This window comes from Coregonus lavaretus (genome assembly GCF_964263955.1).
Source record: "Coregonus lavaretus genome assembly, chromosome: 33".
NCBI lineage: Eukaryota > Metazoa > Chordata > Actinopteri > Salmoniformes > Salmonidae > Coregonus > Coregonus lavaretus.
In genome coordinates this window covers 11,350,450-11,370,665 of record NC_140020.1, presented here as the reverse complement: position 1 = coordinate 11,370,665, position 20,216 = coordinate 11,350,450, and the positions used below count along the sequence as shown (strand labels likewise).

Below are 20,216 nucleotides of genomic sequence, written 5' to 3'. Positions count from 1 at the left end.
AATCATAGGAAGGTATATTGTTTGTACAACCAAACTGGACCTTGGACAAATCAGTATGTAGCTGTCACTTCATATTTGTAAGAGATTTATGATAATAACATTCAATATTTCTCAAACAAACCAGTATGAATGGCCACTATTGCAGTTGCCCCCTCCTATATTTTAACTGTAAAATAATCCATATGGATCTTTGGCCCTGGCCTGTTCCATCTCACCAGGGTTCCAGAGGACTGTAGCCATAGCAGATTCCAACTACAATTGGTTCTACGGGCCTGAGAGCCAGCTGGTGTTCCTGGACAGATACGTGATGAGGAACGGCAGTGGGAACTGGCTGGCTGAGCTGATCCGTCAGAACCGGGTGTTGGAGGGGCCGGGACAGGCCGGGAAGGGACAGAGATGGTGCACACTGCACACGGAGTTCATCTGGTGAGACTGAGTCACTCTCTCTCGCTTTCGCTCGTCTGTTGGTTTAGTTGTACTGTTAAATATGCTGTATTGTATGGATTTAGACCTACATTTTATTATTGTACTGATAATGAAATCATTTACTCCATTCTGAATGTAAAACTGCTTTTTGAGCAGCTTAATTTGAATGTATGAAATTAATGTGTTGTTGTTTTTTCAATTCTGCAGGTATGATCCAAGCCTGACTCCCAGGGCTCCTGCAGACTTCGGTACATCCCAACTCCACTACTTTGAGGACTGGGGGGTCGTCACGTATGGAAGTGCTTTACCCGCAGACACCAACCACACCTTCCTCTCCTTCAAGTCGGGGAAGCTGGGTGGACAGGCCATATTTGACATCGTTCACAGGAACAAGTACAAAGACTGGATCAAAGGGTGGCGGAACTTTAACGCTGGCCACGAGCACCCTGACCAGAACACCTTTACGTTTGCCCCTAACGGTGTTCCTTTTATCACAGAGGCTCTGTACGGGCCCAAGTACACCTTCCTCAACAACGCAGTGCTGTTCTCCCCGGCTGCCTCAGGGAGCTGTTTCAAGCCATGGGACGGTCAGGTCACCGAGGCCTGTGACTCCAAGTGGCTGAAGTACAAGGTTGGGCTGGCGGCGGACGCCCAGGGCAGGGTGGAGGCGACTCTGGAGAGGCAGGGCATGGTGTTCATCCGTGGGGAGGGCCAGTCGGCCTACAACCCTGACCTGAAGATCAGGAGCTTCCAGAGGAACCTGCTGCTCCTGCACCCCCAGCTGCTGGTCCTAGTGGATCATATCCATCTGGAGACAGACAGCCCAACAAGGGCCATGAGCGCCTTCTTCCACAACACGGACCTGCCCTTTCAGGAAGCCAAAATAGATGGTGTGCACGGAGCCTTTGTCAGACACGGTGAAGACCCGTATAAAATGTTCTGGCTGGATGACACAGGCTTCAGCGAGAAAGGGGTCTTGGGGTACTGGAACTATCCACGTGGTTACCCCTATAATGGCTCTAACTATGTGAATGTGACAATGCCACTGAGGTACCCACACACCAGGGTGGCCTACATCTTCTTTGGGCCGGGGGTGGACGTGCAGAGCTTTAGCTTGCGTGGTGATGCTAATAGAGTGGACATTTACCTGACCACCAACGAGCACACCTACACCATCTACCTTCTGACAGGAGAGGTGACCAACAAGCCTCTGTTCGCCATGGTACTGGTGGACCAGAAGAAGATTGTGTTTGAGAAAGCAGCAGGAGTGCAGAATGACACGCCAGAGGAGGTGGAGGAGTATGTCAACGTAGTAGAGGACAACCTCCAGCATGCCAAGCCTGTTTTCCAGCAGCTGGAGAGACACATCCTGGGCCGGGTGCTCAACACGGCCAGCTTCCGCAAAACGGCTGAGCGCCTCCTCCAGTTCTCAGACAAGAAGAAGACGGAGGAGGCCATCAAGAAAATGTTTGCTCTGACTAAGAAACAGGGCAAGGGAAAGGGGACCAAGAAAGCCTTGGGGAACCTTGGGGATCAGCTCTCAGAGAGCCTGCCGGACATCTTTGCACAGATCGAGGTGAGTGAGAAGAAGGAGAGATCGAAGAGCACAAAGAGGATTATTGAGGAGAGCCCAGAGGAAGATGGAGACTCCAGGGCTTTTATGGATTATGGAGACTCAAAGAAAGGCAGGAAGGGTGGCTTCGTGAAGGGTCGCAAGTTCAAGGAGGTCCACATGTCGGCAACTGCCAAGAGTGACAGTCTGTCAAACTCAGCCTCTTATATCAGACTATTCCTCATCTTAAACATAGCCACCTTCTTCCTGCTACTGGCTGTGTTATTGACACGCTTCCAGAGAGGCAGAAGTCTACACACCCAAAGGTGTTTCTATGGCATTCTCCTCATTGACAGCTTCATCTTACTCTGCCTCTACTCTTCCTGCTCTCGTGCACAGTGTTGACATCATCACTGTGCAACAATGGGGAATGTCAATGTACAGACAGACCTATTGTAGTTCGCCATGGGTGAATAAAATGCACCATACACCTCAGTCTGAGCCAAATCTACCTGATGGTTGTCCAGGAAAAAATTAATTCCAAATAGGAATTGATAGATTTAATAAGGATATTAAGCCAGACCACCTCTGAGATCCTAAGCTTCTGTGGAGCTTTAGAATGGCGTCTGTGTGAACTTTGTCATGTACCGTTTTTAGATTAGACCCCCTGCCTCATATCAAAGATCTCCAAGGCTAGCCACTAAAATGCAGATATCTCTGCCTCTCTCTGTGTACGTTTGGACATGCAGTCTAAGTCATAAAGAATATAGAAAGAATGTACATTATGTTCAAACAAGATATATTTTTGTGGTGTTATTTTCTACTCTTTGTAATGAAAAAGGAGCAATATGCATAGATGTGCAATGTTATTGTCATTGTGTATTTGGTTTTGCCTGGTGAATGTGGGGACTTTGCAGATATAAAACAGTAGCAATATGTTACCTCAGACGACAGGCGGTGGTCCTCTCTGTTTCTATAACTGCAGCATGATACCATTGCATTCAACCTGTGATGAGGTATGAAAGAAGGAGTCAGGCGCAGGAGGTAAAACACCAAAGTCCAGAGTTTATTCCGTTTACATAAAGAAAACGCACCAAGCGTCAAAACGAAACTATCACAAGGGAAATATTCCACCTTGGCAATATCAAATGGAAGAGTAGCTCAACCGAGCTACTCGCTTTCACAAAGACAAGGGGAACAGAGGGAACGCTTATACACATACTAATTAGGGGAATGAGCACCAGGTGTGTGTGATTGACAAGACATGACAAGTGGAGTGATGAGAATGGGATCGGCAGTAGCTAGTAAGCCGGTGACGACGAACGCCGAAACCTGCCCGAACAAGGAGGGGAGGCAGCCTCGGCGGAAGTCGTGACACAACCAAATTGGCTTAACTGCATAACAGAACACATTGTCATCCCCATTTAAGGATTGTGATATTATTCTAAAGCTGTCAGGGTCCATGTAATTCCATTTAGATTAATACACTTTTGAATGTTAATTTTACTCTGTAATAGATTTAATTTCATGCTCTCAACTGCTTGTCAACAGTATGTTGGTGAAGGCCATACCCTTATGCTAGCGTTGATTCCACACAGGTGTGGTTCCTGACTTAATTATATCTTGGCTACCATGGCTATACCCCCGTAGGATGACAATGCTCCTGTCCACAGGGCACGGGTGGTCACTGAATGGTTTGATGAGCATAAAAACGATGTAAACCATATGCCATGGCCGTCTCAGTCACCACATCTCAACGCAATTGAACACTTATGGGAGATTCTGGAGCGGCGTCTGAGACAGCGTTTTCCACCACCATCAACAAAACACCAAATTATGGAATTTCTTGAAGAAGAATGGTGTCACATCCCTCCAAACGAGTTCCAGACACTTATAGAATCTATGCCAATGTGCATTGATGCAGTTCTGGCTCATGGTGGCCCAATGCCCTATTAAGACACTATGTTGGTATTTCCTTTATTTTGGCAGTTACCTGTATCTGTCCTCAATTTAGTGTGTGTATGATAAAGTTTTCCTCAGATCAGGAGGTTGGTTGTAGGAAGAAGAGGATGCAGCTATCAATATTTACTCACTCCTGCTCAGTCACACAGACAACAAGGAGAGACATGCAAACAAGTCTTTAGTTCCTCTGACGTGTTTTGCACATGTGAGGGTGGGCTCTGTTCAACTATCTTTGTGGGAGTCTTTCTCTCTCTCTGTAAGTTAGACACATTCCCAGACGTGTCTTCTGAACATGTGCAAGTCAATAGTATGGTCTACAGGGCGGCAGGTAGCTTAGCGGTTAAGAGCGTTGTGCCAGTAACCAAAAGGTCGCTGGTTCTAATACCCGAGCCGACTAGGTGAAAAATCTGTCTATGTGCCCTTGAGTAAGGCACTTAACCCTAAATTGCTCCTGTAAGTCGCTCTGGATAAGAGTGTCTGCTAAATGACTAAAAAATTTAAAAAATAAAATAAAATACAGCAGGGATCGTCAACTAGATTCAGCCGCGGGCCGATTGTTTCTTGAGTGGATGGTCGTGGGGCTGGAACATTATTACAAATAATTTGTAGACTGTAAATTGACCGCAAGTTGCCCAAACATATATAATATTTGACTAAAACATAATAATTTCAAACCTTGCTTACATTTGTATACGATCATGTGTCTCTCTATTATGTGTGGAAATACTTGGGAACAGATTTCCCAAATTATAATCACTTGGAGCTGATTTCCTGGTGTTTTTACAGTTTTTTATGTCCAACAATGAAAATCTTGCTCAGAAGACTTGGGGGGTCTAGAGTGTAGACACATGACTCCTCAGCCTGCAAGTGGGAGGAGTTGCAACCCATGACAGCGTTGTCACTAGTTGAATTCAGTTTGATTAGGTGAGTGTGATGCTCAATCCACTATACCACTATAGCCTAATCATGCTGTATTTTGCCAATGAATTTAACTAAACTATGAGTAATGGAATCCCTAGTCTTTTGTGACAGCGCAGAGATTTGGCTCTGGATGCCGAGATTATGAAAGACCTTATGACAAGTAGCAGCTTTTGGTCAGGGCTTGCAACAACAAGCAACAATCTGAATTCTTTGTTTTGTCATCTCATAAAAAAACTAATTTTCACAGTTTTTTCAATAAAGAGTTTTACGCAAGATCTCAAATGTATCTTATCTGTCTCAAATGTTGTGATGATGTCTAATGAACTTGAATTGAGTTACTTAGATAATAATTTAAGTTACAGGACGACAAGTTCATCATTAATCTCAATGTTCAGTGCCTGCGTTCAGAGGTGACCAGACTGTCAGAAACATGACCTAGGTAGTGTGACAGCCAGGCCAACATCTTATTTTACGTAAACCATGACCTTTGACACATTTCCATTGTTGCTCAAATGCCACTTCACCTGACAGTTCCTATGAACGTGAGTAGTGGCACACAAGTCAATGATATTTCAGCAAAATAATGTCTGTGTCTCTAATACTGTAGGCTACGGTATTTTGAAATGTGGTATTTGTCCTTGCCAGTTGATCCTTGCCAGATGTGCTCCCAAGTCAGACTCACTCAAACTCAACCTATAGATAAACTAACAAATACAGATGTTATATTTATTGCATTTATGGTAAAACCTGCAATATATGCTTTTCTATAAAGTAAAAAGACTAAAAACCTGTATGACTCTAGTGTTACCTTATTACAAATACCAGTCCTCTTGATCATAGGCCTACCTTCAGAAGTGTCACTCACACTCACTAATACTAGAACAAACTACACTGAACTATAGGCCTGCCTACACCAAAGAGGCTGGGAGACTATAAGCACACAGCTGGCGCTTTAACCAACTAGCAAAAACCTGAAACTGACCCTTACCCTAACCCTAACCTTAAACAAACCCTTAACCCTGACCCTAACCAAACCGTAAACTATTTTTTAAAAATAAATTCTTAAATTAAATATCGGTTTGGACGTCAGGCGCCTGCGTGTCCTTCGCCTTTTCAAGAGGCATCATACGGTTTTCCATCCTCTCTGCCTGCCTGCCTACCTACACTGTGGACTACTGTACTGAATAGACTCCAAGGCTCTGCTACCACCTGCTGGTAAGTGTGTCCCCAGCGAAATAATGGATGTCGAACCCAGACTGGTGGAACCAGATGCTTGATGTTCTCTGCGCCACACGGGTTCGCTGTGGAATTTCCAGCTACCATGATATAACTTTCTCGCTCTCCGTTAAAAATGTTGGACGAACTTCACCGTTCCCAGAGTTGATTATGTCAAACATGGGGGCACGCGTTGCACGGTTATTTAGGAATTTTAACTTAGAAAACCGGGTACATCGTGAGATCGGGAAGGCAAAACCTGAAGCGGCACCTCGACATCAGACCCACATTGATCCTGTTCAGAGTACACAGGGTGAGTACGTACATTGGGCTTTATGTCATTGCATTGAATTACTGTTGCTAGCTAGCTACAGACTTTGCTAACTCAAGTCGGAGGGTTATCAAAGTCAGGTACGCCTGCCAGGCTAGCAAGTAACGTTAGGTAGCTAGCAAAACTTACTCTGTCCTGGGTGGTGTTTCATACAGCTTAGTTAGCTAATAGCTAGCTATTTGAAACCACGGTTTAAGTGTGGATGAATTTGTGGTGACTTATCAGTTTTCCAATTCTGTAACAAGCAGAAAAAAAGCTAGCTATCTAACGTTACCTAGTTACCAGCTAAGATTCCTAGTGTGGCAGTGTGCAAATTACCCCATTCATCACTAGGGTTCAACCTCTACTTACATCCTCAGGTTGATTTTGTTTCCTTCAGTTACTGAGATCTCTGATGCCATCCACAAGAGAAACGACCCTCTACTGGGGTTCCTGAAGTCCGTTTATGTGGAATCAAAGGATCCTACAGAGGTAAGCCTAAATAATGACTATTCAACTGACATTTTAGTGATGGATTATTTGATAGCTAGGCCTATAACTATGTGTTTGATTATAACCCTACTCTGTTTGATCCTAACAGGCTCCAAAGGAGGTGACTGAGGAGAAAGAGGAGCGCAGGCCACTAATGTTCAGCCTACCTGGGGACCCCTATGGTATTGTTGAGATCAGTGATGTCCCTAAAGGCAAACTGTCTATTATTGAGGCCCTCAAAGCTCTCAACAATCACAAGAATGCTCCCCAAACATGGACAGTGGACAAGGTCGCCCTGGAGTACTCTCTTGACTTAAAAGATACTAAAGCACTTCTAGAGCATTTCATCCCCTTCGAGGTTAAGATCATACCACCAAAGACAGAGGATGCAAAGAAGATCAAAGATATCTAGGACGAAGATGCAGTATTCCTGGCCTTTAAACACAACAGCCATCAGCCAAGTGTATATTATTTATTTGTGTTTGTTGTCCTTGTCCAAATGAAACTGCAATATTTTGAGTTCTACATACTGTAATGAAATGAGGGAGAAGCATGAGGCTAGATGGGCCATTTGCAAAGGCAAAAATTCATGAAGACAATTTGATTTTTGGTTGTAATTTAAGGTTAGAGTTAGGCATTAGGGTTAGCAGTTGTGGTTAAAGGGATACTTTGGGATTTTGGCAATGAGGCGTAAATGGTATCCACAAGTAAATCTACCTCTGTGGAAGTAAATAAAGGGTCACACTGCCAAAATCCGGAAGTATCCCTTTAAGGTTAGGATTAAAATCTGATGTTCTGGCTGTGCCAGCTAGTGACCACTCTGCAGAGCTGCCTCCAGGGCAAGATTCATGACAATAAATGACAACCTGCAATTTGAACCCAGTACACTAGGGTCCAGAGCCAGACATTACTACTGCTCCAAAAAGATGGCGCCCTTGTGGAAGTGCTAATCAGTGTTATAAACGCCAAGGTCGTAAAAAAATAAAAAGGTTTGTGACCGAATCTTTCAATCTCGATACACATTTAATAATCACTAGGCCTGCATTAAAGATGAAATCCGCAGTAGGGGGAAACAGCGCCACTGGCCACCCCACCACAGGCAGTACATATCGGGCAGTACATATTGTGCTCTTCTATCGCGTGTGCAATGATGTCCGAGGGGAGAAAACAGTGTTTGTTGTTTGCAGTAACTTCTTTGTTGTAATATTGCACATGGACGTGGCTTTTTCACCATTAAGGATTCCAGCTTGAACCAATTAGGCCTATATTATATAATTATATGACTGATAGCTATGATATTTGGCCTGTAAATTAATTCATGATTATTGGCAAACATACTGTTTTTTTAAGGCCTTCATCCCTGTATGCCGAGTCATAATGCTACATGTTCACATACAACTGACCCAGTAGTAAATGGATCCCAGTTACAAAACTGGTTCTAGATGCCAATAAATTGACTGTCACTTGCCAGTTGTGCATCTCTCTGCAAGTATCAAGCTACTCTTCTCTTCAATTCGTCATTTATATAAACAAATGTTCTGTATGTTTGTCAATCCTGTTATAAAGACTAGAAATAATTTAATATATTTGACTTGTTTTTGTCTTCCATGTGTGTCCAAGCAAGCAAGTACCCAATGTATCATGATATGTAAACCTTCAGTGTGTATCAAGTGAGGACCTCAGTGGCCACTGGTCATTATAATAATAATATGCCATTTAGCAGACGCTTTTATCCAAAGCGACTTACAGTCATGCGTGCATACATTTTTTGTGTATGGGTGGTCCCTATGCTATGATATGAAAACTTCCATCCACCTTTGGGTCAGACTGAATGTATCTCTGTGTTTGGTGTGGGGATATCCTGCCAATAACTTCTATAGTTTATATATATACTTTGCTGGGCCATTTTATGAATGAGTGAATAATCATGATGCCATTATTTACTTGCCACTAATGTTGAAGATGTAGATTAAAGGGATGTTTGAGAGATATTCAGTACATTATAAATGTAAGTCATGTGGAAATAGATTGATTTATTATGGAAGGGGGTGCCCAGGTAATAAGGAAGTATTGTATTGTAGGGTTAATACTTTGACATGGCTAACAGTGTCATGTGCTGTGGCCTCCTCCACTTTGTGATGAAGTTATAAACTCTTATTCATGGAGTATGAGTAGTGGGTTCTTTGTTGATTCAGTAGCAATTTTGTGAGGTTATTTTGGTTCGATGGTCTCAATTTTCACAGCTTGCTGTAAACGCACAATTTTTGCAAAATAAAGGACATTGTTTTTAAAAGTTTTTTTTAATGTAGGCCTTTTTTATGGCAAGGAAATTCCAGAATGTTCCTCAGCAGTTATCAGTCTTCCTGTTCCAATGTGTGTTCCCATTTTACAACCGGATGTAACTAGAAGGGATGCCGGCAATCTATTACGTCCACAGTATTTGTAATATAAGTCTTTCCAAAGCTTGGATGTGTGAATGACATGCTTGGATTGAGTTATGAGTTATTCACACTTAACAGCTTCTTGGATACTGCTGAGTCCTCTCACCATTACTAAGTGTAGTTCCTGGGATGGTGGCTGAGAATAGAGCACTGCTAATAGATGAGTCATTCTGACTCACTGAGGCACTGACCTTGCTATTATCTATTTAGTGCTGACTTGTTTAGATTTTTGTATCATAGTGGTGTAACTTGCACAGTGTTTCCCAAACTAGGGGTCGAGACTTCATGTGGGGTCGCCTGATTTGAAAATGGGTTAGTGAGATGTGTAATAAGCAGTTATAAACAGCTGTAAGTAGCCATTATTACTGGAACATCTAATGACCAAACATACACTGAATGGAACCTTGTTGTAACATTTTATTTCTCTGAGTGTGTTTGACGAATGATTGTATACAATGTAACAATACAACGCCTATCGCACTTGCCCTGTAGGCCTAGTCATGCAACCAAACATTAACTCTCTTTATGGCCATTACCCATTTCCATTGGAGCTCTAGATAATGGGTGTGTCCTAACGGAGGACCGTACCCAAACCTGTCCATACTACTGGATGATGGGACTGTCAGTTAACCAGGATACCAACAGTGATTTTAGTTCGTAACAGTGATGCAATATTATAGCCTACCGTGTACCCCAACAGTGGAAGGCAAAATTATCGTTCTCAGGATAACAGAAGGGTTAGGGTAGGCCTACAGGAAAGAAAATCTAATTGTTTAATGCCCGTTTTGAGTCATGATTTTGTCTGGTAGGACATTTTTATTTCCCTGCTAAACAATGCCATAAGGATATGCGGAGGAGCTACATTTTACTTCACCGCTTTTGTTGAATTGTTTAGGGAGCATTCGCCGTTTGTCGCTCTGTAATCAATATTATTTGATTAGACTTGTTAATTAGCGTGCAATGAGAGATGATTACACCTCGAATATATAGTTGTGACGTCTGACTTCGAGGAATTACAAAAAGCATCTGGACAGCGAGATGGGTCGAGATGGATCAACAGAAAGACTGAATGAAATAAGCAACGTGAAATGGTCTGTTTTAACTGAAACCCAATAACGATCTTGGTCAACCTGAGACTTTGGAAGGAAAAAGGTAATTAAGCTTTTTCAAGACCGAGGATCTATAATCTAAATAAACTACAAACAATAATACTCCCTGAAAAGTTGTTTCAATGAATACAATGTAAACATTTAAAAACAATTCTGTTTGTTTGATTAAACTACTCTTAAACTCTAATCAAACAAGCATCATAATAATAATACTGTTATCAAAATAGGCCTATCATTTGAATTTGTATGGGTTTGTTTCAGTGTCTGTATATCGCAGAATGTATAGGCTATGAAATTATATAGCCTCACAATCAATAATTTCCTGTGATGAGATCGTCTTTAAATAGGCCGGCACATAATGGCTATAATTGCAGAAAATGCATCAAAAATAATATTTATACATTTTAATCACTGTAGTCATGTCGTTTAATCACTCATTTCTACACCTCTTACCATGTTAAACTGGACTACTATTATTTGTAACTTTACTACTGTACGAATTACTCGGCTTTATTATGTTTTATTTCCCCATTTGATAACTGAACAATATTATCCAGCTCAATAACAAATGTGTAATTCCAATTCCTAGCTAGACACAAAAAGATAATCGCAATTTCCATTAACTGTATGGTAACCTTTTCAACTCAGCAGCATCACTTTTGCGTCTCTTCTTCTTAGAATAATCTAAGGCTTTAAGGACCATATGATACATCAACATAATCATTCAAAATAGTATGACACATAATTCGTTTATTTGTAGTGGTTAATGAAAGGCTCATCATCGTTTTCAAAAAGATACAACGCATCCAGATAGGTAGGCCTAGTGGCTGGCAGCAGGTCCCTGTTGCTAGGTTCCACAACTACCCACCATGCAGTGTTATCATTGACTTGCAAGGTACCAGGCAGTTCCTTCTCACCAGTTACTATGGTTTCTGTGAATATGTACATGTACTCTAATCTCTTTCTAGCTCTTCCATTACATGTTTCAAATGACTGTATTCTGCTGAATATCTGAATATCTGAAAATGGAAGAATAATGACCTAACCACCAATTCATATTTATTCTATTTTAAAGTGGTAGGTTAAAAGGTGCTTTTATGGGTCAGCTGTGTGTGCATAGCTGCCAAATGGCTTTTTGGTCATTCTGTATGAAAAGGGGACAGATACTGTATGCCATGATTTTACCTGACATTTAGCTCAAATCATTAATTGTCTTTTGGATTACTGAAAACCACTGTAATGACGGAATGGCCAATATACTCCATTTCCCTCGCTATTTGTATAATTTGTATCAGGAATTATGTAGAAACCCACTGGGCACACACTGGTTGGGTCAACGTTGTTTTCACATCACTTCAATGAAATTACGTGGAATAGACGTTGAATTGACATCTGTGCCCAGTGGGAATTAGAATACAAGACTCCTACACAGTGCAGAATTGGTGCGACTGTATCTATCAACAATGCCTGCCATAGTATCCTTATGAGAGGAGAGAGCAGAGCATTATGATCAGTCAGTGTCAGTGATAGGAAGCAGACCTAGATTTCAGTCAGGTTTGTTTGCACACATCTACACTTCCTTTCGGTCTTAATCATAATATAGCCGTGCGTATTCTAACACTGTTGTCAAGGTAAGCGGAGGACAACACAACCCACCAGTCAGTGTATTATCGCCTAATAATACATTTGTTCCTGTTCTATTCTGGTAGCCTGTTTATCTCATTAATTAACCATTTTACACTCTCCCTTGGTCTGGTGAGGTGACTGACATAATTATATATATGCAGCATGGTAAATAGATATAATTCGCCTCAAGGTTTCAGTCTAGCAACAGCCATCATACAATCATATCCTCCTTGCAATGTACAAATTAATGTAGAAAAAAAGAGGCCAATAAAATTTTTACTCCCAAGTTATTTAATAGGCCTTGAATCCTTTTATCACTTTGTATGTTCAACCCACATGGAATGACTAAAAATAGAAATGAGAGAGAGAGCACATTTGAAAGTGCTGCAGGAATGTTAGAAAATCATGCTAATAGAGAGAAATAGTAATGGCGTCTTTTCGTAGGCACTAACAGAGGCTTATGCCTCGATCACACCTACAGCGTAATTGTGCAAAATGGTACACAGCATCATCTGGATATGTGTGCAACAAAAGTTCAACATTCACCTACCATTTCTGTCAAGTCGTCTAAGCATACAGTTTGATGCATACGTTCGATAAATCCAACGTATGCGCCACACAGAACGCACTGCAACTGCCTCTGCAACGCAATGCTGCAAGGCAAACGCAGCGTTCCATTGGCTTAGGAGATATTACATTGCCTTCGGAAAGTATTCAGACCCCTTTTTTCCACATTTTGTTAGGTTACAGCCTTATTCTAAAATTGACTAAATTGTTATTTTTCCCTGATCAATCTACACACAATACCCCATAATGACAAAGCAAAAACAGGTTTGTCAAATGTTTTGCTTATTTATAAAAAATAAAAATAAACGGAAATATCACATTTATGTAAGTATTCAGACCCTTTACTCAGTACTTTGTTGAAGCACCTTTGGCAGCGATTACAGACTTGAGTCTTCTTGGGTAGGACGCTACAAGCTTGGCACACCTGTATTTGAGGAGTTTCCCCCATTCTTCTCTGCATATCCTCTCAAGCTCTGTCAGGTTGGATGGGGAGCGTTGCTGCACAGCTATTTTCAGGTCTCTCCAGAGATGTTATATCGAGTTCAAGTCTGGGCTCTGGCTGGGCCACTCAAGGGCATTCAGAGATTGGCCCGAAGCCACTCCTGCGTTGTCTTGGCTGTGTGCTTAGGGTCGTTGTGCTGTTGGAAGGTGAACCTTCACCCAAGTCTGAGGTCCTGAGCGCTCTGGAGTAGGTTTTCTTCAAGGATTTCTCTGTACTTTGCTCCGTTCATATTTGCCTAGATCCTGACTAGTCTCCCAGTCCCTGGCACTGGAAAACATCCCCACTGCATGATGCTGCCACCACCATGCTTCACCGTAGGGATGGTGCCAGGTTTCCTCCAGACGTGACGCTTGGCATTCAGGCCAAAGAGTTCAATCTTCGTTTCATCAGACCAGATAATCTTGTTTCTCATGGTCTGACAGTCTTTAGGTGCCTTTTGGTAAACTCCAAGCGGGCTGTCATGTGCCTTTTACTGAGGAGTGGCTTCCGTCTGGCCACTCTGCCATAAAGACCTGATTGGTGGAGTGCTGCAGAGATGGTTGTCCTTCTGGAAGGTTCTCCCATCTGCACAGAGGAACTATAGAGCTCTGTCAGAGTGACCATCGGGTTCTTGGTCCTTCTCCCCCAATTTCTCAGTTTAGACTCTAGGAAGAGTCTTGGTGGTTCCAAACATATTCCATTTAAGAATGATAGAGGTCATTGTGTTCTTGGGGACCTTCAATGCTGCTGCCAGATCTGTCTCTCAACACAATCCTGTCTCTGAGCTCTACGGACAATTCCTTCAACCTCATGGCTTGGTTTTTGCTCTGACATGCACTGTCAACTGTGGGACCTTATATAGACAGGTGTGTGCCTTTCCAAATCATGTCCAATCAATTGAATTTACCACAGGTGGACTCGAATCAAGTTGTAGAAACATCTCAAGGATAATCAATGGAAACAGGATGCACCTGAACTCAATTTTGAGTCTCATATCAAAGGGTCTGAATACTTGTGTAAATAAGGTATTTTTGATTAATATATTTGCACACATTTCTAAAAACCTGTTTTACGTTTTGTCATTCTGGGGTATTGTGTGTAGATTGCTGAGGATTTAATTTAAAAAAAAATCCATTTTAGAATAAGGCTGTAACGTAACAAAATGTGGAAAAAGTCAAGGGGTCTGAATACTTTCTGAAGGCACTGTATATGTTTTGTTCTATGAGATAATCTTCATCAGCTAACGCCACTTCTTGTGAATTTTGAAGCATTTATGTAATCAAAATAAGAACATAAAGCACATGAAGGCTTCATAATTCATAAAGGTCATGTTAACTGACTGATATTATCTCACAGGTTAGTGTTTTTCATCATGAATCTTGTTTTGGAGGCAGCTCTGCAGATTGGTCACTAGCTGCCACAGCCACAAAGTCATAAAATCAGATTTTAAATCTATCCATAACCTTAACCACACTGCTAACCCTAGTGCCTAACCCTAACCTTAAGACCAGAAAGCTCATTTTTGACTTTGCAGCTGGCGAAATTGCTGTTCTGCCTCCTGGACAAGACTCATGACAATAAACGTCAACCTGAAATATCTAATAAATAAAAAAAACGTAAAGATCTCCTAAACCTGTGTTAACCTCAGACCTTATTTTCGGCAATTATCCCAAAAGCCCATTCTTTCCCAATTAATTTCCCTCATATGAATGGCTGAACAAACCAGAGGTTTCATTTCCGGTTTTTAGGACTACAAGCTGGCGAGCTCTATGGATGGAACTGCTTATAGTTTGGCACGTTTAACATAGACAGTCCTATTCTCCCAGAGGACAAGCGGTTACAAGATTTTCTGTTTGAGGTTTGCCGTGGAGCCATTCTAAATGATACCAGCAGTTCTAAAATAACAGTATCCAATGTTTATATAAGCAATACGCTTTTTTTATTGCAGTCTTGAGTTGTCCCCATAAAAATATTGACTTGGTCAGTGACATGGTCAGAGAAATCTCTCCCTGGCACGGTTTAATTAATGCATGAAATTGCTATGACATTTTGGAGATGGAAAGCAGTGGTTAGTTAGTTGTTTGGCATGCTTATAATAGTGTAGTAACCGGGCTTACATCTAAATAGCTAAACTCCAAGGACTGAAGTCCTTTTAGCTCTGGATATAAACCATGTGCCAGACAAAGTACCAACAAATAGTCTTAGCCTTATCTAAATAAAGTAGGGGAGAGTGGGGTAAGTTGAGCCAAAGGGGTAAGACGAGCCACCCTTGCTTCTAGGAAAGCATACACAAAATTAATACTTTTACCAAATATATAGGAAGAGGTCATAATTTCATGGAGTCTATGAAGGAATAAACCACATGTAAAAAGTGGTAAGCAAGTTAGGTCCAAAAAACTGATTTTCACCAAGTCAAATTAATTTAATGTGTTAGAGGTTTCATGATGCTTGTATCTAAACCAAATTAGATAATTTAAATATTGTTCTATACATAATTTTGGGTCTCTATAAGCTTCAATATGAGGTCTTAAACCTAGCATGAAAGTGTGGGCTAATATAGTCAAAATGTGTGCCTTGGGGTAAGTTGAGCCAATGGCAAATTGACCAAATTGAAGTGTTTTCTTCCCAGGTGTAATGCAAGGCATTATCGCAGGGATACGAGGTAACAACAGGGCCTGGCCTATGTTAAAAGTGGAAAAACAAAGGTACAAAGTGTTTGTTAGGTGTTAAGCCTGTGTTAAAATATGCTTAAAATTATTACAAGAGAATAAGCGATCGTGATTGTGTCTGGGAAATAAAGATAGGCATGCTTTTAAAAAGGTAGTGGTAATATTTCATTCATTATGGAAATGTGTAGGCAGCTTAGCTTACCCTGTCCCGCAGCTGAAATTATCCGCTACCCAGGGTAAGTTGTGCCATGAGACCACTTTTTTTGGACAAGCTATGTTTTCAAAACTGTAATGTTTTCATTAATTCTGATTATTTTCAGGGATACACAACATCCTGAAATATATGTTGATATCTTTGTTGGAAAGAATAATATATTTCCCTTGACAGAGTGATGCTGAATGTAAAAAACCGCTCAACTTACCCCACTCTCCCCTATGTAGGCTAGACATGCTAACACCTGTAAACACACTTCTTCTGGGAAAATAAATTACCTGTGGCAGTAAGGGGATACATAAATACACAAAAACCATCTCATTAACTCTTTAAATTCATTCTGTACACCAGTTCCACCAGCTGACTGGCAGAGTTAAAGTAGAGTTTGACCTCCAAATGGAAACCTAAAAATGACAAACAACAAGTTTTGTTAGTGTTGGGAAGGCCATGTTGTTTGTAGGGAAGTGCAGTATTTACTGAGGATGGAGAGCAGTGTGGCAAGGGCAGGGAAGATCCTTGCCAGTCCCATATGAAGTTGGTAGCTTTTGGCGGTTTTGCTGTCTTCTCTGTGCCCTGTGTGCAGTGTCAGGGTAGGATTTTGCTGACTGACTGTGTCCCACGAGGGCCTTCCCTCAACACTGAATGGATTAGAGGCTTTAGCATCTCATTCACTGTAACACCAAGAGGATTTGGAGGGAAAGGATGTTATCTCAATCTCTGTTGATCTCCTTTCAAGGTGCCTAAGCATGGAGACAGTGAATTGCGTGCAGATCAATGTGTATATGAACGTTTCAGTTTGACAAATGAACTGAAATAAGTCATTTAATTTGATACATAATATTGTCTTTTGAGGAAGGCAAAGAATACCCATTTTAAATGTGTTATTATTAAGGAAGAACAGACAAAGCAATTTTGATGTTTATGTTCTCTTAGTAATGACCCCCCCTTTCTGTGTTTCCTCCATTTCCCTCTCTGTCTCCCCTGGATCTCTCCTCTATGCTAAGATGCTGGCTTCTTCAGGACTAAGAAATGCATCCGAGGCATCATGTTTGGCGAGAGAAGTGCTCCAGTAACGATGCCTAAACCCAAGCCTACACCCCCCGGGGAAGAATGGTTTACTCCACTGTCGTTCCCCCTGTGGAGGCAAGGGAGACCAACAACGCCAGCCTCTGCTGCCTCATCACGGGTCTGCTGAACTTCTCTGACCACCTCCTCCAGGGCCAGCCTGACATGGAAGACATGTCCATGCAAAACAGCTCCTATGGTGTCTCCTGGTCACCTCTGGACCTACTCACAGTCACGCCAACAGCCGAGGGCCAGGATAGTGTGCAGGGCATCAGCCTGCCCCTCCAGGTGTTCTTCTGCATGGCCATGGTCTCCATCCTGCTGGTGGCCTTCCTGGGGAACGTGGTGGTGGTTCTGATGGTCTACCAGCGCGCCGCCATGCGATCTGCCATCAACATTCTGTTGGCCAGCCTGGCCTTTGCAGACACGATGCTGGCCGTCCTCAACATGCCCTTCGCCCTGGTTACCGTGGTGTCCACACGCTGGATCTTCGGGGATGTCTTCTGCAGAGTGTCGGCCATGTTCTTCTGGCTTTTTGTCATAGAGGGCATGGCCATCCTGCTTATAATAAGCATAGATCGGTTCCTGATCATAGTCCAGAAACAGGACAAGTTGAGTCCCCACAGAGCCAAAGTGTTCATAGTCATCACTTGGACTCTCTCCTTCTGTTTCTCTTTCCCACTAGCCACAGGTCACCCTTCTCTCCAGATCCCCTCTAGAGCTCCACAGTGTGTGTTCGGCTACACCAGTGAGCCGGGGTACCACGCCTACGTGTTGCTCCTCATGCTGACCTTCTTCTTCATCCCCTTCATGGTCATGTTGTACACCTTCATGGGGATCCTGAACACCATCCGGCACAACGCTGTGCGCATCCACAGCCACCCGGACAGCATCTGCCTTAGTCAGTCCAGCAAGCTGGGCCTCATGAGCCTGCAGAGGCCCTTCCAGATGAACATAGACATGAGCTTCAAGACGCGTGCCTTCACCACCATACTCATCCTCTTCTCGGTGTTCACCGTGTGCTGGGCGCCCTTCACCGCCTACAGCCTGCTGTCCACCTTCAGCAGCCCCTTCTACCACAAGGCCAACTTCTTTGAAGTCAGCACCTGGCTCCTTTGGTTGTGCTACCTCAAGTCAGCACTCAACCCTCTCATTTACTACTGGCGGATCAAGAAGTTCCGCGACGTCTGCCTTGACCTGATGCCCAAGTACTTCAAGTTTCTCCCTCAGTTGCCCGGCCACATGAAGCGGCGTATCCGACCCAGCGCTGTGTACGTGTGTGGGGAGCATCGCTCTGTGGTCTGACTTGGAGGACACGGACTTCACTGCCATGTAGGTTTTGTTCGACCATTTATCCAATTTGCTCTCGCCAGTCAAATTCATGAGGAGATGTGATTGCTGTTTCCACAAGGACAGGATATTTTAGCTGTGTAGAATTTGTTTACAAAGCATGTAAATTAACTGCTTCTGTGGTTTTGATTATGGTGAAAGGCAGCCAGACTATTACATTTTTATCATTGATATTTCTGTTTGATTGTTTTGTGCCTATTAATTAGTCTATGCCAGTCAGAATGCTGCTACATCTGCTGAAAATGTGCAATTTCAGTGTACTGCACTTAGGCCTCTCTTGAATGTAATAAAACATTTACATTTCTTACCATGTTAATACGGTCTTTGGCGTTTACTTCTGGTTTGGTTTACTTCTTTATATCTCATGTTAGATTTCATGGAAGTTTTGACCTATACTGTACTTCTGCAATTATACTAAGGTTTACACACGTCATAAAAAAGTCAAAGAAATGTAAAGAAATGTTTTTCCTTAGCAACCCACTAATTTTTTTACTTTTTTTAATTGCAGCAGTCTATTTGTTTAGATTGTCTCAACATGACCTTGAATCCTATGTGTTGTTTAATGTACCATGCACTCTAGAGACGCATTACACCAGGGTTCCCCAACTGCAGTTTTATTTGGCCCCGCAAGTCTTCTTTAAAAAAATATATATAATAATTTATTTGTTAGACATAAAAGACTGTAAGAACCCCAGAAAATCAGCTCAAAGAGATTTTAATTTAGGAAATATGTTCCCAAGTATTCCCACACATGACGTGATCGTATACAAATGTAAGCAAGGTTTGAAATTATTATGTTTTAGTCAAATATTATATGTGTTTCTTGTGGTCAATTTGCAGTCTATAAATTATTTGTAATTATTTTCCGGCCCCTGATCATCCGCTCAATAACAAATTGGCCCGCGGCTGAATCTAGTTGATGATCCCTGTATTACACTATGGTTGAGAGTATATTTCACATGCAGCAAGACTATTTTCCGTGTTTACCAGTTATCTAATGTTTTTCCAAAGGTTAGGGTTAATGAAGCACATCTCTGCATCACCCAGTGGTGTCTCTTTCCATCACCCAGTGGTGTCTCTTTCCTGTCAGCCCCTCCACTGAGTGCATACACACGTGAAACGTTTCCACAGTGCATTTATGTATGATCTCACCATACACTTATTTCCATAAGTCTGCCTTCATCTTGGCTGTTGATATTAGCTACAGTGCCTTGCAAAAGTATTCATCCCCCTTGGCGTTTTTCCTATTTTGTTGCATTACAACCTGTAATTTAAATGGATTTTTATTTGGATTTCATGTAATGGACATACACAAAATAGTCCAAATTAGTGAAGTGAATTGAAAAAAATTACTTGTTTCAAAAAATTCTAAAAAATAATTAACGGAAAAGTTTGCTATAACAATAAGATCTGGTGCAACCAATTACCTTCAGAAGTCACATAATTAGTTAAATAAAGTCCACCTTTGTGCAATCTAAGTGTCACATGATCTGTCACATGATCTCAGTATATTATTTATTTATTTTATTTAACCTTTATTTAACCAGGAAGGGCTCATTGAGATTTAAAATCTCTTTTTCAAGAGCGTCCTGGCCAAGATAGGCAGCACCAAGTCATTACAAAAAATTACAGACAGACAACATGAAAACCTACAAGTAATCTAGTAAAAAACCATTCATGAATTCACAAGAGTATAACAATATCAAAAACAGCAAATTAAAAACATTGACAGGTCAGGGAATCAGCCTCAAAATCCTTCATCAGAGATTTAAAAACACCAATCGGGACAAGTTCTTCCAGTTTAAAATTATTTTGT

General features: G+C 41.8%; 3 protein-coding genes across 4 annotated transcripts in view; all 3 read left to right on the top strand.

Annotated features, from left to right (window-relative positions):
* The window catches only part of LOC311108258 (dermatan-sulfate epimerase-like), a 36,022-nt gene extending 30,890 nt beyond the window's left edge, over positions 1–5,132 (top strand). For both annotated transcript variants that reach the window (XM_084150880.1, XM_084150879.1), the window contains 2 exons: positions 219–426; positions 634–5,132. In XM_084150880.1, coding sequence (XP_084007006.1) covers positions 219–426; positions 634–2,383 — 1,958 coding nt within the window. In that variant the 3' untranslated portion in view covers positions 2,384–5,132. The remainder of the gene's footprint in view (positions 1–218; positions 427–633) is intronic.
* Positions 5,133–6,224: 1,092 nt separating this feature from the next.
* Positions 6,225–8,460, top strand: LOC311108180 (NADH dehydrogenase [ubiquinone] 1 alpha subcomplex assembly factor 4-like). Its single transcript, XM_084150798.1, has 3 exons — positions 6,225–6,389; positions 6,787–6,878; positions 6,988–8,460. Exons 1-3 carry the CDS (start codon positions 6,248–6,250, stop codon positions 7,288–7,290), a joined length of 537 nt encoding a protein of 178 aa, XP_084006924.1. The 5' UTR covers positions 6,225–6,247; the 3' UTR covers positions 7,291–8,460.
* Positions 8,461–10,078: 1,618 nt separating this feature from the next.
* Positions 10,079–18,714, top strand: LOC311108106 (putative G-protein coupled receptor 63). The gene is made up of 2 exons (XM_084150744.1): positions 10,079–10,471; positions 16,990–18,714. Exon 2 carries the CDS (start codon positions 17,096–17,098, stop codon positions 18,353–18,355), a length of 1,260 nt encoding a protein of 419 aa, XP_084006870.1. The 5' UTR covers positions 10,079–10,471; positions 16,990–17,095; the 3' UTR covers positions 18,356–18,714.
* The last annotated feature ends 1,502 nt before the right edge of the window (positions 18,715–20,216 follow it).